The 19,274-nt window shown below is 29.4% G+C and overlaps 16 protein-coding genes across 16 annotated transcripts; 7 read left to right on the forward strand and 9 right to left on the reverse strand. All coding sequences in view use genetic code 6, as the record gives it.

The window, feature by feature from the left end:
- Positions 1–65: 65 nt before the first annotated feature.
- SS50377_27637 (uncharacterized protein) lies at positions 66–1,700 on the forward strand (the record flags this gene model as incomplete). Its single annotated transcript, XM_067911422.1, has 1 exon — positions 66–1,700. The coding sequence occupies one exon, from the start codon at positions 66–68 to the stop codon at positions 1,698–1,700; it is 1,635 nt and encodes a 544-aa protein (XP_067762109.1).
- A 22-nt stretch (positions 1,701–1,722) lies between these two features.
- SS50377_27638 (uncharacterized protein) lies at positions 1,723–2,127 on the reverse strand (the record flags this gene model as incomplete). The annotated part of the gene is made up of 1 exon (XM_067911423.1): positions 1,723–2,127. One exon carries the CDS (start codon positions 2,125–2,127, stop codon positions 1,723–1,725), a length of 405 nt encoding a protein of 134 aa, XP_067762110.1.
- Positions 2,128–2,253: 126 nt separating this feature from the next.
- SS50377_27639 (uncharacterized protein) lies at positions 2,254–2,670 on the reverse strand (the record flags this gene model as incomplete). Its single annotated transcript, XM_067911424.1, has 1 exon — positions 2,254–2,670. The coding sequence occupies one exon, from the start codon at positions 2,668–2,670 to the stop codon at positions 2,254–2,256; it is 417 nt and encodes a 138-aa protein (XP_067762111.1).
- An 817-nt stretch (positions 2,671–3,487) lies between these two features.
- On the reverse strand, positions 3,488–4,501 carry SS50377_27640 (uncharacterized protein; the record flags this gene model as incomplete). The annotated part of the gene is made up of 1 exon (XM_067911425.1): positions 3,488–4,501. One exon carries the CDS (start codon positions 4,499–4,501, stop codon positions 3,488–3,490), a length of 1,014 nt encoding a protein of 337 aa, XP_067762112.1.
- Positions 4,502–4,559: 58 nt separating this feature from the next.
- On the reverse strand, positions 4,560–5,540 carry SS50377_27641 (uncharacterized protein; the record flags this gene model as incomplete). The annotated part of the gene is made up of 1 exon (XM_067911426.1): positions 4,560–5,540. The coding sequence occupies one exon, from the start codon at positions 5,538–5,540 to the stop codon at positions 4,560–4,562; it is 981 nt and encodes a 326-aa protein (XP_067762113.1).
- A 97-nt stretch (positions 5,541–5,637) lies between these two features.
- Positions 5,638–6,114, forward strand: SS50377_27642 (uncharacterized protein; the record flags this gene model as incomplete). The annotated part of the gene is made up of 1 exon (XM_067911427.1): positions 5,638–6,114. The coding sequence occupies one exon, from the start codon at positions 5,638–5,640 to the stop codon at positions 6,112–6,114; it is 477 nt and encodes a 158-aa protein (XP_067762114.1).
- Positions 6,115–6,375: 261 nt separating this feature from the next.
- Positions 6,376–6,669, reverse strand: SS50377_27643 (Dynein light chain; the record flags this gene model as incomplete). Its single annotated transcript, XM_067911428.1, has 1 exon — positions 6,376–6,669. The coding sequence occupies one exon, from the start codon at positions 6,667–6,669 to the stop codon at positions 6,376–6,378; it is 294 nt and encodes a 97-aa protein (XP_067762115.1).
- A 126-nt stretch (positions 6,670–6,795) lies between these two features.
- Positions 6,796–8,328, forward strand: SS50377_27644 (Cysteine-rich membrane protein 2; the record flags this gene model as incomplete). The annotated part of the gene is made up of 1 exon (XM_067911429.1): positions 6,796–8,328. The coding sequence occupies one exon, from the start codon at positions 6,796–6,798 to the stop codon at positions 8,326–8,328; it is 1,533 nt and encodes a 510-aa protein (XP_067762116.1).
- An 11-nt stretch (positions 8,329–8,339) lies between these two features.
- SS50377_27645 (uncharacterized protein) lies at positions 8,340–9,113 on the reverse strand (the record flags this gene model as incomplete). Its single annotated transcript, XM_067911430.1, has 1 exon — positions 8,340–9,113. The coding sequence occupies one exon, from the start codon at positions 9,111–9,113 to the stop codon at positions 8,340–8,342; it is 774 nt and encodes a 257-aa protein (XP_067762117.1).
- Positions 9,114–9,831: 718 nt separating this feature from the next.
- On the reverse strand, positions 9,832–10,404 carry SS50377_27646 (GTP-binding protein Sar1; the record flags this gene model as incomplete). The annotated part of the gene is made up of 1 exon (XM_067911431.1): positions 9,832–10,404. The coding sequence occupies one exon, from the start codon at positions 10,402–10,404 to the stop codon at positions 9,832–9,834; it is 573 nt and encodes a 190-aa protein (XP_067762118.1).
- Positions 10,405–11,423: 1,019 nt separating this feature from the next.
- SS50377_27647 (Transducin) lies at positions 11,424–13,178 on the forward strand (the record flags this gene model as incomplete). The annotated part of the gene is made up of 1 exon (XM_067911432.1): positions 11,424–13,178. The coding sequence occupies one exon, from the start codon at positions 11,424–11,426 to the stop codon at positions 13,176–13,178; it is 1,755 nt and encodes a 584-aa protein (XP_067762119.1).
- A 26-nt stretch (positions 13,179–13,204) lies between these two features.
- On the reverse strand, positions 13,205–13,564 carry SS50377_27648 (uncharacterized protein; the record flags this gene model as incomplete). Its single annotated transcript, XM_067911433.1, has 1 exon — positions 13,205–13,564. The coding sequence occupies one exon, from the start codon at positions 13,562–13,564 to the stop codon at positions 13,205–13,207; it is 360 nt and encodes a 119-aa protein (XP_067762120.1).
- Positions 13,565–13,639: 75 nt separating this feature from the next.
- SS50377_27649 (Transmembrane domain-containing protein) lies at positions 13,640–14,224 on the forward strand (the record flags this gene model as incomplete). The annotated part of the gene is made up of 1 exon (XM_067911434.1): positions 13,640–14,224. One exon carries the CDS (start codon positions 13,640–13,642, stop codon positions 14,222–14,224), a length of 585 nt encoding a protein of 194 aa, XP_067762121.1.
- Positions 14,225–14,293: 69 nt separating this feature from the next.
- SS50377_27650 (Transmembrane domain-containing protein) lies at positions 14,294–14,908 on the forward strand (the record flags this gene model as incomplete). Its single annotated transcript, XM_067911435.1, has 1 exon — positions 14,294–14,908. One exon carries the CDS (start codon positions 14,294–14,296, stop codon positions 14,906–14,908), a length of 615 nt encoding a protein of 204 aa, XP_067762122.1.
- A 54-nt stretch (positions 14,909–14,962) lies between these two features.
- On the forward strand, positions 14,963–18,094 carry SS50377_27651 (uncharacterized protein; the record flags this gene model as incomplete). Its single annotated transcript, XM_067911436.1, has 1 exon — positions 14,963–18,094. One exon carries the CDS (start codon positions 14,963–14,965, stop codon positions 18,092–18,094), a length of 3,132 nt encoding a protein of 1,043 aa, XP_067762123.1.
- A 1-nt stretch (position 18,095) lies between these two features.
- Positions 18,096–19,247, reverse strand: SS50377_27652 (Kinase; the record flags this gene model as incomplete). The annotated part of the gene is made up of 1 exon (XM_067911437.1): positions 18,096–19,247. The coding sequence occupies one exon, from the start codon at positions 19,245–19,247 to the stop codon at positions 18,096–18,098; it is 1,152 nt and encodes a 383-aa protein (XP_067762124.1).
- Between the last annotated feature and the right edge of the window lie 27 nt (positions 19,248–19,274).

A 19,274-nucleotide genomic window follows, 5' to 3' on the forward strand; every position in this document is an offset into this window, starting at 1 on the left:
AGTAAATATTTCATCATAATAATATATAATTTACTATTATTAATTATATATAATATTTTCTTAAAATGGGATGTTCATCATAATAAGTAAAAGACTAAATAGTAAATGAAAATATGTTCAAATTACCATCATAATAATAATAATTATAGGCAGGTATTAAATTGCCACAAAACAAGGAACTTCCTATAAACTACCTAGAAATACCGACAAGATTAATTATTTCTTAACTAGTTTCATCTAAGTCTCAAGAATAAACAAATGCAGTGACCAAACCTAATGCATTATTATATAGAGTTGCAGAGCTAGTTGTATAGGCGAATGCCTAAAACTTTAATGAGTTTGTACTTGTTTTTGATAGCCAATTCTAGTCTAACTAATAGCTTTAATGGACAGGTTTCATGATGAATTTATTGAATGTATTTATAAGAAGAATGACTAAAGGGTTGGTGTTTGGTATTGATTCTTTAGTGCAAACTTAGAATAATGAAATAACTTTAGTTATTTCAACAGCAAAAACACTTAAGTACTTGTATTCTGAATAAAAAATTGAATAAGATGAATTAGAGTATATGTTTGCTGATATTTGCATTAGCGCTGTTAAAAATCAATAATCTTTTATCGAGATTACATACGATCCATTAACGCTAAATACGACTTAAGTTCAGCTTTTGTTGAAGGAAGTTTATAAGACACACACAAAATTATAAGACACATTTGGTAGAACTTTTGCAAGTTTAAGAAAACTTAACTAACATAGCTTGTTTAGTTTTACTGTTCTCCTTTTTACTTTAGATGCTATTTAAGAAATTCTTAACGGCGCTGTGAATAAAGATTTAGTAGTTTCAAATTCATTTGAACTTAAATATAATAAAGACTATGAGAAAAAATTTAATAATCGTAGTTTCTTTTCGAATTTAATTGTAAATTCAGCTTATAGATAGCTTATGTTCTTTATTGTTGATAACATTAACTAATATGCTTAAACAATTACGATTCCATTTGAACTTAGATTTAGACCAACGTTTTTAAGTGTATTCTCATAGATGATGTCATTTTAATATCCAATGATGTACTAGTATCAATTAGAGCCTTTGGAGTAGCAAGATGGTTACCTCACTAAACTATCAGTAGAAAAGGCTGATTAGGCATATAATAAAAAAGTTGATGGTCTATTGGCTTATTTATGTAACTAAATTCCAGAACAATATAGAAAACTAGTCAATAGTATTTACTCTAGATCAGCAATTGATGACTAAAATGCAGAAAATTATTCAGACAACGAAGAGAATTCAAAGGATAAAAATTAAAAAATAACTGAGATTGTAGATTTTGTTTTATAAGAGTATCTGTTTAGTCCATAATAAGTTATTGATATAGATGTATCTAAGTATGATTAAGATTATATCTAAAAGAATATGATATAAATTAAGTAAGAAATAGAAAATAATTTACTTGGTGGTGATGAAGTTAAAATTGGAGTTACTCTTGATTAAGAAGTTTTCATTAAAGTAGAAAAAGTTACAAATAGAAATAAATCGAGATAATAATCTAGAGCAGCCGGTCGTAGATAGGTAATGGTTAAAGATGAAGTTGAAGTACTAGGGAAACGCAAAGTATATGGAGAAGAGTAACATGAAGAACTAAATTACGATGATGCAGCTGGAAAAATTTAAATGCTATTTTATGATATTGACCTTTGATAATAGTGAACCATATTAAATATCACATTATTACTTTCTCAACTTTACTTACAACAGATATTTCAGATACAGACTATTAGGACAGTAGTCGTTATAGTGGAGTTATAGTTCGATCTTCCTATGATTCAAACAATAATTAACTTGGAGAGTCATTCGAAAATACTTGTGAGTTTTATGATAAATATATTCCCTATTGAATGCAGGAACTATTTTAGATATCTCGAAGTGATAAAACTCCAAAAGCATGAGATAAATCAACTTTATTTTGTTAAGATTTAGATCTTTCTTCTGCTAATTATTTTTTCATCTTTTAGTCTAATAATTTATTTTATATATCATTCCTCTCGACTCTTTTACCTTTGAATGATTCCCTCTATTAAACCTCTAATTTTTATTTGAGTAAAGATAATTTAGCTAACTTTTCCATTGTTTGAAAGGGAAGTTTCCCCGGGTAAAAGGACTATAATAATATATATAATAAAAATACGTATAATAAATTGAACTATACTAATTAATTTTATTATATATTAAAATTAAATACTAGACTCTCACCTCATTAACAAACGGTCTTGAATAATTTTCTTTAATTCTTCGATAAAATTTTAATATTATCATTAAGGGTACTAAGATAACGCTTAAGTTAAGATACATTATATAACAATTCATTGGCTTATGCATTACTAGCGGTTATTCGCAGTACAAGTTAGTGCTAATTGCCTAACTCTTGAAAACTTTCATCAGATATGCTATCTGATATATCTGCATATAACTGAGATTAAATTAATTATTGAGGTAATTCATCTGGTTAAACAATATTTCTGGAAGAGGATGGAGACGAAAGATTATCTAGAATACTTGGAACAAAATAAGTGCTTGAGTTGGAAATCGGTGTGGTTAATTCCAATAATGGAAATTGTTGTATAAAGCTTTTCCCCTTTTGCTTTGGTATATTAGGTGGTTTGAATTCCATTTTTTAAAAATTAGTACAGCTCATTATTTAGAGTTGTAAACATTCTATTTACACTATTTCCAGAAAAAATTTATAATCTATACTTTAATCTATTATATTTATTCGAAATTAGTACTAAAAATAACTCTATATTTCCTTATTAATATCAATAATATAAATTTCCTGTCCAACGTCAAGTAAAATAATTTACTTAGAATTTAATCTGATAAATTTACTCAATTTACTGTATTTAATATTATTAATGGTCCTATGCCGAAAATTTCATAATGTTAGTTATACTTAATATATTAAATATTTCTTTTAATTTAAATGATTTATTATACTCCTAGTTTCATAAATTTAGAAATTAAATTTATAAGTAGAATTGATTTTAAAACTTAAAATTTAAACTTTCATAAGTTTAATAGGTTAGTACAACTATACTGTATAATTTTTATATAATATTAAATTTTGAATTAAGTTATACTATTTGATAAAATTTTGTACATAACTATATTTATGTAAATGTTAAATTTATTTTAAAAAATAAATATTTATAGAAAATTAAATTACTCTGATTCACATATAACAGCTATCAATTAATTAGGTTAGTCTATAAAACTTTGCCTAAATACATCATAAATTACATAATTTTTATGAAGTGTTCAAATAAATCGTTAAATGCTCCATATACAATCAAAATAGAGCACATTTAGCAAATTTGGATCAACCAATTAATATCTCCAGTCTTAACCAATTTTCTAATACAAACTAATATATATCAAGATTTCATATCTTACCATTATTATAGATCGTATAGAAGTATTTATAACTCTATTCACTTTTTCAACCTGCGTCCCAGCAACTTCTCGACACTGCTCAGAACGCTGGCTTGCTCGCTGAACTCAAGCTCCCGCCCTCCATCTAGCTACTTAATTTTACTCTGAAGCTCATTCTACAAAACGCTGAACACCGTTTTAACATTCTCCAGTTCTTCGTTTTTTTCGTTCAAAATCGACGTCAGCTCGCAGTTTTCGCGTTACGTTTTGGAAACAAGTTACTTCATTTTTCCGATGATTTCTGCTTGTTGTACGCGCTTCTTACGCGTCAAATCAAGCTGGTTTTTAACCTTTTCAAGCTCCTGACCGTGGCGAAAACTGGCTAGTTCCAGGTCATTCTGGAACGTCTCCAAAGGTGTAAGCTCCTTAACCTTATTACTTAGATCAGTATTCTTAGCATTTAGTTGTGAGACTTACTCCCGTAAAATCTGCACTGATTTTGGATCGAAATCATCTAGAATTTTGGTAATTTTAAGCAGTTTTGGGGATATTTTCTCTGCAATCAGGAGCAGCATCTACGTGTGGCGCTGCTAGTGGAAGGACTACGCAGTTAGCAGATTTTCAAGAGCGTACGAAATCTGTGGAAAAAATGTGGAAATCTCAAATTTTGGAAGCTCGAAGTCAGATTAGGCAGGTGCATTTTAGATTGCATTCAGGGTTGTGTGCAAATTGCGAATTTACTGGTTCAACATAGTGATTTCGGCACCATACTTGGCGTGTAGTTGCTAGGTCGCGCATATGGTATTATGCTAGAATGAGCTGATTTATGAATATTGTGAGTGGTCGTTTTATAGCTAAATGGATAGTTCTGTAGCAAGTTTGCTTAGGCGCTAATTTTCCTCAGTCAGGGTGACGATTTCAAACTGAAAATCGTGTTGAGGAATGATTGTGGTTTCGTGCTCAATTTTGAGATCTTCTATTTATAAATAGAGTTTTTTAATAATTTTTTGATAGTTTTAATTCTCGTGCATGAGCTTCGAAAGGATTTTCTTCTCAATTAATATATTTTCCATTAGAAAATAGTAATAAAAATCTAATATATAAGGTATAATAATAGCAAGTAATAATAATTCATTACATTATTGTCGATAGTTTATAGTTCAATTTCTAGATTTACTGATCTTTTAGAGAGTTCTTGTCTTTCAATTATGATATTTTTGTTTTCAGATTAAGGATATCTAATATCTTTGAGAGATCATCATATTGCGTGCGGTTTATATCCTCTTAAGATATTGCAATTTCTGTAGGTTCTAATTTGATCATTTCTGCTAATTTCCTAATAGTATTACCTTATGAAATAAACTATAACATTTGAAACTATTGCTAGATAAATGTAACATTATTATTGATAATATCTGTATTTTCAGGAATATTCTAATCTTAATTCCTAATTGCATTTAATTATTGTAATTTATCTTGTAATAAACGTATAGTATCTTTTAAATTAGTGTTCTCTTCTAATAAAGAACTGAGTTCTTCGTCTTTTATACTATCGATATCTGCAATACATAACATATTTTATTGTTACAAATTTTAATTTTATATCTATAGATTATCAATTAAAATCTCTAATTCTGCCATTCTTACACGACTAGCCTTTTCAGATGGTGCAGATCTTTTAATTAGCAACTTATTAAGCTCATCGTTATGATCTTATAATAACTTAGTTTTTAAAATTATCTATTGCGATTCATCAGATATGTATTTTATATCAATTTTTACTTGATCTAAACGTTATTCAAATGACTCGTGTATATTTATCATTGCGTCTTAAAATTGAGATTTTAAAATGGAATGATCCTCATTTAGTTGCTACTACTACTAAACATAACGACATCTTTACTCCTCTAATTACTCATTATGCAATTGAATATCTGTAGAAATATTATTATGCGAGGTATTACTTTGTGTTTGCTTAAGAATAACAGCTGAATGTTATATAGATTCTTTCAGTCTCTCATTTTTATCTTCTAATATTTTATTAGTTTAATAAAGAGAATGTAAATTAAATCTAAGCTTTTTGTTTGCGTCGACTAAATTATCTATAGACATTTATAAATTAATATAAATTTAAATATTATATAATATATTTAGATAAATTCTTAATTTATGATTATACCCTTTTTATATATAATTTTAGATCATAATAATGAACTTACTAATAACGCTAAATTCATTGTTTAAGTTTTCTGAATATGAAAATAAGCTAAAGCATTAATTTCATGGGTTGAAATTTGTTGAATCTTGTGAGTAAAATTTTTGCTTAACAAATCAAACATTTTTGGGATATGAAATTTATGATATCAAGCACACCAAATTAGGTCAAACTTTCGAATCACACTCCCACAAATTCTAAACATCAGTTGTGGGATCTGGTTACATTACTTTAAATTTGACTATTTGGTAGTATCGTATTAAAATATAATCAATAAGGACCTTATGTGACTCAAATACTACATTCTTCAATAACTCTGGTGATCTTAAAATATACAACAAAGTTTACTGTAGATTTTAATCAACTGTTAAAATAGATCCTATTATGATGTATTTTAGAAAGAGTTTTGAAGCAATAATTCTTTAAAAAATAATTTCGTAGCAAAACGAATCTTGGGCAAATTTGAAATGAATTGTATATAATCATTTTTATTAATAATATACTGTTCTAAATCCATAAACTTAAAATCGGGTCTTTAAAATAACTTTATAGAAAGAGGTATTATTTTACAAAAAAACTATAGTATAAAACTAACCATTTTTTAATTTTATTCAGTTATTATATTACAATTATATCGTAATCGGAATTTATTTTTAATTCAATTTTAAAAATTAGTTATTACTATCACATAATAACTAATTTTAAAATACAAAATAACAATTCCCATCACTCTCACCTACTCTTGAAACAGAGAAATTATATAGCACCAATAGTGAAATAACAGAAACGTTGGCTCTCATGGGTGCCATAAAATCCGAAATTTTTGCCCACAATAACATGCCAAGTTTAACCAAATTCACGATTCAGATCACGCTGGAGCTATGATGCCATTTCACGTTCAACATTGAATTTCTCTAATGCAAAAACTGCCAGATCAATAATGCGTTGGTAAAGTTCCTCAGGCATGTCAAGTACCTTGAAGGTAATAGTATGATCGCCGCGTTTCTCTATGTTTTAAGATGACATTTGAGTTTTGCGGAAAGGCTAGAAATCCTTAATTTATGATATAATAAACTTATTAAAAATTATGGAGTGCTAAAATATTATCATAATATTATATATAAATTTATATATTATTGTATAAAATTCAAAATGATTTATGTTTTCTGCATTTTTGTTAGTAACAGAGATTAATTATTAGAATAAATTGACAAAAATAAGAATAACATAGAATTATATAATGATATTGCAGTTGGTGAAAATCTTATCATTGGTAACATGACAAATCTGAATGGAAATAACTTCACACTTTATATAAATGAGCTAGTTATTAATAATTCAGCTAGCATACTTATTTCTAATGTTATTATAAAGTAAATTAAGCCAGTAATTCCAGTTTCTACAAGGTAGTAAACAATATTCAATAACACTCATGATCTTACTTTTGACAGAGTCTAATTCGAAAATTTAGATATTCTCCAGCTAATAAACACATCATACGGTGTTTTAACCTTTAAAAACTGTATTTTTCTGAATTCAGTATTCGATAGAATCGCTAATGACACGTTGTTTTCATAGCAGTTTATAAACACGTTATTCCTGTAACCTACTGTAAATTTCCATTCTTAATCACCATACACAGTTATAAAGAATTCTTCTATTTTCACATAGAACTTAAATGTATAAGAACGCATATCTTCATCTGATTCGATTTATTCAATCTCAGAAACCGTAATTATCAATTCATCTTTAGATTTTAACTCTACTTAGGACCTTTTTTCGTTAGATCGTAAAATTACCAGTTTATTAGTTTCCGTTCAAGATAAATCGAGTTGTAATTTCCCAAATCTCTGCAAAGACAGAGTTGGAACCAAATTTAACCCCACAGATAGCACATTATCACTAACTTTCAAACCCTAAAACACCATTTTGGTCATTAACTACCAGAAATCCAGTGTAAATCAAACCAATAAATTAGGAAATTTTTCGAATCTCTTTAGCGCAAATTGCTCTGAATTAGAGTCAGGATTCCTCTGCAAATGCGCTTTCCTTTATGACAGCACCGGAAAGTGCTCGAAATCATGCGAAACGTGCAACGGAATTTGCGAATTTACGTCAAAATCGCGCGATTTCGACTCAGTTTCTTGTAAAAGTTGCACCACTCCTTTCACGAATTTTGGAACTCAATAAATCTGCTTAAACGCAGATTGCGAGCTCAATTGCTCCGGGCACACTTGCTCCAAAGCAATCAATTTGAAGACCTTTTACTCGTGCAAATGCGCGCAAAATACCACTGGAATTTATTGCGAAACGTGTCCAGCTGGTTTTGTGAAAGTGGGAAATGGATGCTTCAAGCAGGTTTTGGCAGGTGGCGAGTGCTATTTAAAGCAGGAAATTATTACTTGTAATTCATGCGATTCTGGGCTCGTTCTGCGGGGTGGGGCGTGCGTTATGGGGCTCAATAACGTCGAAAGCGGCAGTTTGAGCTTCTTTGTTCTTATTTTGATCATTTTCATAGTAGTGCTTATTATGTTTTTTGTAGTGCTTTTCAGGACGAAAATGCCGAAATTTCTTACGCACAAGCCGGACAGAAATGTTCATAACGACGGTGGTTTGAACGAGAATGGGAAGAAGGGCGTTAGTTTGAACGTAATTTTGGAATAAGCATCGCAAATGCAGCAGTGAGGGCTAATTGTTCACTCTTATTGCATGCCTTCAAAGCACTTATCGAGAACGAGCTTGTTCTCTTTGTATACGGATTCTAACTGTTCGGTGAACCATTTTTCATCAGCTTTTGCTATTGTAATAATTCTTGACAAGTTGTCCTTTCTAAAGCCACTGAAGCACAGTAGACCGTAAATTAAGCAAGTGTACTTAAAAACTGTCATCAGCTTGACTTTTTCGTCCTCGATTTTGATAAGCTAGTTCCTAGCTTTACCAACACAGTTAATGGCCTGGTCAGGCCAATCACCTACACGCTTTCGAACTTCTACAATACATTCCCCAACGTCAGAAAAAGCTTTCACATTCAAAAATTTCTTTAAATCCACAATTTAAGCTTCAAACGGATCCTTTCCTCGTCCCTTTCCACTACAAAATTCTACCAATTTCCCACGAATTTGGTTTAATTCTGGAGCTTCGTTCTCACAATGTCTACCACATTTTCGGTTTTAGTCTAACTGCATTTGCAAGTAAATACAACCTGATAAAACCACTTCTAAATTACGTGATTTCATTGACTTAACCACCTCTGCAGCAGCTTAGTACTCGTAAAAAACGCTTAGCGCCTTCCGTCCAATGTCTTGCTAAATTCTACAGTGCATACACACTTGATGGGCAGCAGCCTCCGCCTTCTAATTAGTCTGGTTTCTATTGATTTGGGATCCAGTACGGTCCCTAGCCATTGTTGCTGCTGAATCAGCAAATTTACGTGCTTCTAGCTCTTTATCTATTATTTTAGAAAGTACCATAGAACACTTTGTGCAAAAATTCTGTCCGGCACGGCGGTCCATTCGAATGAAGATTTCTGCCGCATTACAGTAGGGGCAGTTCATTTTGTTGCGAGATGGTAGTGAGTATTATCTACGCAAATATAATAATAAATATAGGAGAAAACTAAGGGAAGGAGCATATAAATTGCAAATACTAAATAGGTTAAATAAATTAATTCAAAACAGAACTATTTAAAGTCACTTGCATTAATATGTTAATGAACTGTTTACAAATATAGAGTCCTGTATTGCTTGAGTATATGATGTACATACGATTGATAGCTGAACTATGCATAGTTTTTAATATATCATATACAATGGAATAAATTGACATTGGAGGTTAATTTAGCACCATATTTATTTTTAATTTAGTACATAAATTTTTGCATGTAACTTATTAAGGAGTCTTAGTTTACTAGTTGTAGATTTTATAAAAAATCATTAAGCATCATACTATTGATAAATTTTAATTTAGCTCTTTAAAATTTACTTATGCATCTATAATTTAAAAAGATCTGTATATATTAATCATTAAACATTCTATATTTATAATGTCTTTGGATTATAAGCAAATTTATTTATTATAAAATATATAGAATAATTAAAGAATATTATTAACTATTTCTGATATTCATGATACTTTTACATCATTTCAACATTAAAATAAGATAATAAATGAAAAGTAAGAATAAATTGATCAGAAAAACTTACCAAGCCATTGGAATCCTTCAGCATATCCTTCTCTATTTATAACAGAACATGGGAAAACCTCTAATGGTCTTTATCCAGTAGCAACTTTAGCGTCCTTTCCTGTAACTTAATCGTGTAGTCCCAAAGCTTAAAGAACATCATCAGGGGAAACAGCAGTTGGTTTATCAATTTTATTAGCTAATATCATTATAGGTAATTTATTAAAGTCTTTGTTTCTAATAATCTAGGTTAAAGCGTCTTTAGATTCATTGAATCTAGATGGGTCAGCTATATCAACAAGATAGACAATACCTTATGCAGACTGTAAATACTCCTCCCATACACGTCTAGCTACCTCATGACCACCTAGATCATATGTTTTGAACTAAATTTAACCAATTTGTAAAACTTATGAAGTAGGATGCTGGGTAGGAGCGATTTATTATGCAGAAGAGTTCTTTAACATAGCTAATAATGTTGATTTTCCAGCATTATCTAATCCTAAAAATACTATATTAGCCTTCTTAGACCACAAACCTAAACTTGATAACACACCTCTAAACCAATTTAAGATACCCATTTAAATTAAAATGACGATATATTATAAAAGATATTATAAATATAATATACGTTTAGTTTAGCAAAGGTCCTAAATTTTGAATTACATTTGTAACATATAATAATATTAAATAATTTAGTAGGGTACACTCATAAATTATCTTATTCATATGGTATATTTTAATTATAAAATAGAAATAATATTTTATTTTAATGATAATTGGATCAATTTTTATTGTTCTATACTTGAATTTTACAGAACCATTACACTTTTGGATTATTACTACTTTATTTAACTTCAAATAGTAATTTTTGTTACCTATCAGTTTGTACATTTCATTAATCTATGTTCAACATAGTAATTTGCTTGTATAAGCACTTTTATATTGTTTTTCCTAAATATAAATGATAATTCTTATAAGCTACTCTTACTTAATACAGAAGTCTTTTTCAATTAATAATATCATGACTAATAAATTTTTCGTATTGTATTTGCTAGAATCTTTTTATCATCACTAAGATTAAAAGATTCAGTTGCTAATAATAAGTTTCCTTATTTAAATTTTGTAAATTTTTCACAATAATATATATTTTTAGTCTACTGGTATGTATGTTGATCATATGTTAAAAGTTGGATACCAAATATCATTTTAAACTTTTATACTTGATCATTTATTGATAGAGTAATTATTTAAAAAAAGAAACAATTATAATATTATAGCTCGTTATACCGTTCAATATTGAATACGTTAAGTTAATATGTCATTAAACATTATTAATTTAAAATAATTAGAATCATAAAAATAAGTAAAATAAGATTGGTCTTAGGATTGTATTTTTTTAATTATAATTTTAGGGTGGCTTAATTATAAGATTAACTTAATGATAATTGATATTTAGGTAAATATAATTTTAAAATTTTAATCAAAATTTGTCATTCATCAGATATGAATTCTGTAGAAGTTGTAATAAATTTACTTACTCAATTTATTTTACAATTTAGAATATTATATAGTTATATATAATACCTATTTCGAAAAAATGGACACGAACACTTTATTTCTTCATCCAGATGCAATTATATCTAGATCTATAGCATATCACCCATATTTAGATATTCTTGCTACTGGTGGTGTTTCACAAGATGAAGGAGCTATTGTATTTTTACATTCGAAGTCATGCCTAAAATAACCATATGTCCATGCTTGTGTATAACACTTTAACAACTAGTTATAACTTCCGTAATAAGATTCAAGAATACCATCAGCTCCAGAACTTGCGATTCCAATGAATTCTGTTTTATCAATTTCATTCAGCCCTTGTGGAAGGTTTTTGGCGGTATTAGGATCAGATCTTACGTCAGAGAAGATTTTTATATACACATTCACTCCTAATGATATAAACCATAAAAAACTCAAAATTTTCCGCAAATTCGATTTTCCACACCAATTTTCCGAAATTATTTGGTCCCCAGATTCGTCTTATATAGCTGCTGGTACACATGATGGTTACTTACTTCTGATTCCTGTGAGGACGAAAATAGCGAACTACAACATTGATTACGATCAGATTAGAACATGTAATAAATAGTTTACAATCAAAGCTTCAAACTCGTCGATTTTGGGTATTTCTTGGTCTAGGTGTGGCTTTTTACTTGCTATTTAAAGCTATAATGAGGTCCAAATTTTGATTTGTAAGTAAAATAAAAATTCTATTAGTATAAGGAAAGGACAAAAAATTAGTTATATCAGGGAAGATTTTATTGGAGAAGGGATCCAATTTAAAGAAGAATTAACTAACTTCAAAACTGGTTTAAATATTCCAAAATATCTATTAAATGGCTCTTATTAAAATGTAAATTTTACAAGCCTCTTTTTGAACAGAGGTGCGGAAAAATTTTAAATTGAGTAGCAAAGTTTACGCACAGTCTATGCAATTGCACTATATAGGAGATAATGCGATTGGAGTCCAGATACGAGTTTTTTAGTACTCCCATGTGGTTAGTTACCTGTTAAATCTACTGAAAAAGATTTTATCAGTTAAACATTTTGCAGTTACGTTTATACTAAAACTGCAACACACACAGGTGCATAAGATCCTTCAATTGTACTTCCCGGACTCCGTTTCCCTTCTACGACTATTAAGTTTTCTCCAGTTCTTTACCAGCTTAACAACGAGAAGTAGAATATCACCGATTTGCCTTATCGTATGATTTTTGCTGTAGCTTCTGGATGCGATGTTACCATTTACGATACACAGACATTTACTCCTATAGCACTTTTCTAAGGAGAGTCGTTTTAATCTGATTATATCACTTCGCTATCTTGGGATTTCACAGGGTAGCAGCTATGCGCATTTGGAGCACATTTTTAATTTTAATTTCTGAACTTTTCTCTTCCGATTTACGGTGTTGATCTTTCAATTTAAGCAGCAAAGCTAGCGTAGGATAGCGAGATCGCTCGTCTAAAGTAAGACTATTGTGTGCGTTATTTAGGATACAGGAAGAAACTATAATAATATTCAAATGGTGAACTTGACAAAAAGCCAAATGCACCAACGAAACCAAAAATACCACCTATTTTTGTCAGTCAGAGTGGTTACTAGTAAAAATGCAAAATATACGCAGTCAGCGATTACTTTTAGAGCGATATTCAGAGTCAGCCATTGCTACACTTCGAAGTTGGAGAATTGGAGTGGTTGCTCGATCAGATAAATGGAGAAACTTAGATATTTAAAGGATCAGAATAAGGTGCGTAGGAAGTAGACGAGAAAGTTGGCGAGAATGTTAAAGAGTGAAGGATATGTTAGAAAGTAAAAATAAATCAGTCAAATCTGAAGGTCCTCTTTGAGTGCTTGTCGACAGGGAATAGGTCAGCATCAATGTTTGTATCGGCCCAAATTCCGGTAACATCGTTTTCTAGCTCGTAATGAACAGCTTTCTGCATTTCCTTGGGAAGAGTTTTAGCATTGAATAGTTCCACGTTTTAAGTTCTCACAGCTGGCTGCATACCGAATTTTTCACGAGTTTCTGCTGCTACTCTGTGTGTTTCGCTCCATTTCTCACAATAATCTTCACCGTATTTGCTCTCCCAGATTTTTCGGCCTTTCGCTTCCTGCTCAATTGTATATCTGTGAAATTCCTACGCATCCCAAGCATTTAATGGCTCAGACTTTGGTGGCATTTTTAGGGCTTAAATTGCGGAATGATTTATAGCATATAATATTACATTTATAATAAGTTTAGCGTAAAATTCCAAATGATGAAAATTGAAGATGAGATCGATATCGACGAACCCACCATCAACATGGTTGTGTCGCCGTTGCAAAAATCCTCGCACTTTCTCTCCAAATCCATTGTCACCGAGAACACAAAGTATACTGACTACTTCTAAACGTCCACCAACGACTTGCACAATATCCTAATTTCGGAAGAGACAAACACCTGCATGAACACTGTCAGCACCAATACCCGCTGGCTTAAAATTGTTCAATAGACTGCTACATTCCTGACGATTTTCTTGTAAATTTCGGCGAATTTCACTCGATTTTTTACGAAGTAAAAATACGCCGAGTTCGTCCAGAATGCGGTTGCACTTCTGACGCTGGTTACGATTTTGGTGATCTAAAGCCAGATCTTAAATGTCAACCAAAAGCTTTCCGGTTACGTTAAACAAGCGACCTACGACGTTGGCGTGGTATCGTTCTTAGCGCTACATGTAGTCCTGTTTGGTTATGGTTTTAGTAGCAAAATTGAGGTGATTGCCAGTGGATTTTGCCTGGCAAGCTTTTTGCCTCTGGGGGTTGCGGTGGCAGCCGGTGTAGTGATCATGAAGCGCGAGTGATTTAGACTAAATTTAGCTTTGTAATTAATATATTATAATACTAGTATTATAATAAAATTGGAAATTTTAATGCGAGCACTAGACGAGGATTCCTCTGACATTGTGCTGCCATATAATAGTGGAAACTAGCCTGACAGCTTTAATGAATAATTGAAAGAAAATAGAAGCCTAACATAAGATTTTACCTAGCCTACAGTAAATTATACTTAGTATAAATCTGAATACCCCAGTATGCCAAAATAAAGCTAGTTTAATGTATCAAAATTTATAGATGATGAGTAGCTAGGGAATCCGTACCCTAGATTGACAGGGATATTTCTACTTGTATTTAGAATTATAGTTTTAGTTTCCTTTGTTTTTTAAATAATTGGTTATTTTATGTAATTCTTTTTTCATAAAGTTTATTCAGAGATCGTATTTATAATAATTTAGCTTTTTATACTCAGTTTTATTTTAATTGGATAGTTCTAAGTCAACATAGTAAAATAAATCATATTTTAAAAAGTCAAATTTTTGACAACGGAACTCGGAATAATTATTTACTTTATAATAAACATGATGTTATATAACTACAATTTTTTATCTATTGTTCCAGTTGTTGCGTCTTTGTTAATGATTGTTAGTATAATATCAACAATATCGTTATTAGTATTATTTTTACTCGTTATTATTTTAAGAAAGTGATTTAGGTATTATCAATATTATATATTAAATTGCTAGAATTTAGAAAAATAATAAATGTTTCTAAATGAATATGTTAAATATTCAAGATAGTCATAAATAAGCCCAGAAAGCCCATAAGGACTCTTTATTTTTATTACAGAATTATTCAGTTTTTAATTACCAACGTAAGTTGTCCCATCTTAGACAACACCTTTAACTATATACCTTAAATTTTTCAACAAATTGCATACCTCAAATATCTTGTTTTCATAAAAATATGAATTTACAATAAGGCCTGCAAAAATTGTACTTAAACTTCCCATTATGACGGTATTATCATAAAATGATGAGTTGTATATGCAGGTTCATTTGTTATGTGGATAATCTTAATCCATAATTTCAACTTTTAATTTTCCTATGAAATAAACCAACGATATATCATCTATTTTAACAGGATAATTAGAGGAGTAGGAATTTCATTCAAAAAATGCAAAACTACGGGGTGTAATTGCATCGCACTAACTATTGTCATATCCGCCAAACTTTATATTTAATTGCAATGAACCGCCTAATTTTTTAATTTAACAAGGTTGGTATAAATTTAATATGTCTGATTCCGAACATTGGATTAATGCAACTATGATCAATAAACCAAGAAACAAGCCATTTTATAAAGTAAAGCTACAAGATTATGCAGTTGTATTCAGCAATTTTAACAGAAGAATTGGATTAGAGTCTCTCCACAATGATATTAAAGATGCAGTAATAGATAGCCTGGTTCAAGCTGTAGAACTAGCGAACGATGTGAACATTGACAGACAAAGTATTTCGTTCAATATAGACAGATATATACTACAAGTTACTTCCCACACTGGCCTAATGCCATTAACAAAAAAATAATTTTAGGTCACAAACAAGCCCCATCAAACAAATTTTGACGCAAATGCATACGATTTATTTAGCTCAAAATCGGATGTTTTCACATTTTCTAGTTCATCTAGCCTTGTTTTTGAATTCGTAGTCTAGCTCTCTATTTTCATAGGTGGTGCATCCTCACAATAAATTATAGAGCCGTTTTAAGATGCTTTAACTTATACAATTTGCTGGGGAACTTGGAGTCATGACAGTGGATAAAAAGTTAATTTAAACTAGTAAAAACCATTTTCTGAGAATGCTTTGCTCAAAATAGAGGATTTGGATGCATAAATCCATATTATTATAGAGTCAGAGCCATAATAAAAAGCTGATACGAGCAATCTTATTAATATAGAGTTAGTTCCTCCAGAAATCTATTTCTAGGATAAGGAAAAGGAGCAAATTTTCAATAATATGATTGAGTTTGATTCGCAAGAATTCAATGAGATCAAGTTTATTGAAAATGCACATGTTTAAATTACTGAAACAACTCAAATCTAGCACCTTTAGGCATAAAAACAATATCCAGTTTCAGCAAAACTAAGAGTTTACTCATTCCAGCCGTTGATTTAAAACTATTTTAGGGATACAGTAAAAATACGTTTTTTCGCTCGGTCAAGCTAAAATGAGATTCTATAATAAGATTCGAGCTATACAGATATCACATTTTCCAATCAAATAACAATTGATTTATTTTCTAATTTCAAAGGTGTAATGACTTCTTTATATGTTTAGTTAATAGATAGAATTGACGGAATTGATTACGTTATTGGATAGTAAAAAATTCCTATATCGAATACACAAATTCTTGAAAAATGTAAAGCCGATGCATTTATTTAAGATAGAAATAATTAATTTTCTTAACATGTTTTGGATGAAAATTTCTTTGACTTATTGATTTTAGAAGCCGTAGGAGATAGTTATTTTGATTAAGAACCACCTGAAATTGCCGTTCTATAGATTTAAATATAGCTAATCAATAGTTAATATGCAAATTATGATAATTTAGAGGACAAGGGAAATATAATGACTTAATAAGAACTTTTCCAAGCAGCTGTCCTAAAAAAACTAGGTGATTATGAAAAATATTTGGTTTATTAATAAACAATTAAAAATGCATTTTTTACTCCTTAAAGAATGCTCGCTATTAGCAAAATTGGATAAAATTCTATATATCGTCACTATGTAATTTAAAATAATTAAGAACTACTTTTGGACATTTTATATGATTTGAAATTAAACCACAAAAATGTATACAAGCTTTCACTAATATCTCCGGATCCATTATAGGTTTCAGCGGTGAATTTCACTATTTCATTCGAAAAATTAAATTAATTCGAGAATATAGGAAATATTGAGGATTTAAAACTTAAATTTTCATTATCTTCACCTAAAAAAGTTTTATTCTCACGTATAAAATTTGTATTTTCTCTGCATTTTAATGATCAAAATTTAGGCCATATTCACGTTGTATTTGATGTAGTAAAACCTTTAAAAAGTTTCTCCTAAATATCATTTTTAATTGCTTTCCCTTATAAAAATTAATAAACAAAAACAATTATTATACGTCGCTTAGGACCAGATTTTATACTAATTTCACCGAATTGTAATGGAATCTTTCTGCCTAATTTAGAAGAAATAAACAGTAAAAAATCAATTTAAAATTATCATATTTATAACTAGAATAATTTATTGGATATAAACATTAATGTTATGATAAAAGAACAATTTGAATTTATTTTAGTTGAGTTCACTCCTGAAATTTTAAACTAGTTTTAGAAAACTACAACAAAATTAGTATTAAAAAGTTAAGACTTTAGTGTTGATTTGAATATATCTTTAATGAATTATTGTGATGTATAATGCGAAACCGGAGATATGTTGTAAATTCCAAAATTTTCAGAAAAGAAATTGTTCTCTTATCCTCCACATGATTCTGGATCTATTAGAATTTTATCAATTTAAAAGCAATATGTGCGTAGTATTGATCCAAAATATCTAGTTGATATTATACCCTAGGAATCAACCAAAATTATAAAAAAGTATTTCTTGAAATCTAAAGGAAATGATTTAAAATACTTAATTTATAGTGATCATATGGGGGATATTTAAAGTTATTCAGAATTTCCAAGCTTAGTAAGAACCAGAAAATGTCGTATTTCAGACGAAGGGTGGATGATACCTATTCAGATAAATATGGCATGTTCAAATCATCGATAGTCATTGCGAATATATGTTGTTTCTTAATCTATGTTTATGGGATATTTTTTATTGGAGATTTAGTGGGAGTGAATCATTTAAAATACTAAATTAGTTTTTGAATAATTCTATCCTTTTAATTAACAGGATTTTCAAAATATATGATTATTTATTCTATCATATAATCGAAAAATTTAAAAATTTTTTATGGAACTTCAGCATAAATATCTTTTACCAAAACTACAAATTTAATACTTTTTGTTTTTAGGATACGAATAAGTGATAAGACAAATTTATAATCCGAAAACTAGTCTACTATAATAACGTAATTTCTAATATCAGTAGTTATATATTAAACACTTCTAAAATCAAAAATTTTATCTCCAATTAGCTTTTCAAGCATACAACTTCCTAAAATTCCTACAATTATGTTTGCATAATTATTAATATCAATTCGACTATATTAATAATATTATGCAAGAATTTCTTCCGGATTAAGTCTAGCACTAGATTTTTACTATATCATGGACCTTATTAAATTGCTATAGAACTGTGGTATAATATGAACAAAATCTTTATTTCCTGTTTACTTGAATTACATTAAAGCAATTTCTCTTTAATTAGCAAATGGAGCTTCCCCAAATATTAAAAAATAGAGCACACAACCAGCTGCCCAAATATCTACTGAAAATGTGTGTTCACCTTCTTACTATTCAGGTGACTAATATTCTCGTGTACCAGACATCTACTAAAGTAATGATTAACTAGAATATTCAGAACAACCAAAGTCTGCTAGTTTCAATTATAGTCTTTAGTTTTCATAGTTAAAAAGTACATTTGCAGGTTTAATATCTTTATGACAAATTCTAAGCTTGTGTAGATTTGCAAGCGCATTCATAAGTTAAATCATAATTTCATCGATGAGTGCATAAGTGAAGAGATAATTTTTAGAGTCTTAAAACTATTATAGGATAGTTTCTACGGTTCCAAAGTTACAGTATTCCATAATTATACAAAAGTAATTATCATACTAAAAATGATTTATTACCTTAACTGCACCATCAAATTAAACATTTTTCTGAAGATTGACTTCTAAAATAGCATCATTTAAAAAATCCGGAATATGCTCAAATATTTTGATCATTTTCAATGCATAATATTAATTTTCATATAATACTAGGTAAACAGTACCAACTGCACCTTACCCTAGCTACTTAATAATTTAATAATTTTACAATGATGTCATTTTGATATTAGTTTTAATTTTTCATTA

The sequence above is a fragment of the Spironucleus salmonicida genome, chromosome 7 (genome assembly GCF_000497125.1).
Source record: "Spironucleus salmonicida strain ATCC 50377 chromosome 7, whole genome shotgun sequence".
Classification (NCBI taxonomy): domain Eukaryota; phylum Fornicata; order Diplomonadida; family Hexamitidae; genus Spironucleus; species Spironucleus salmonicida.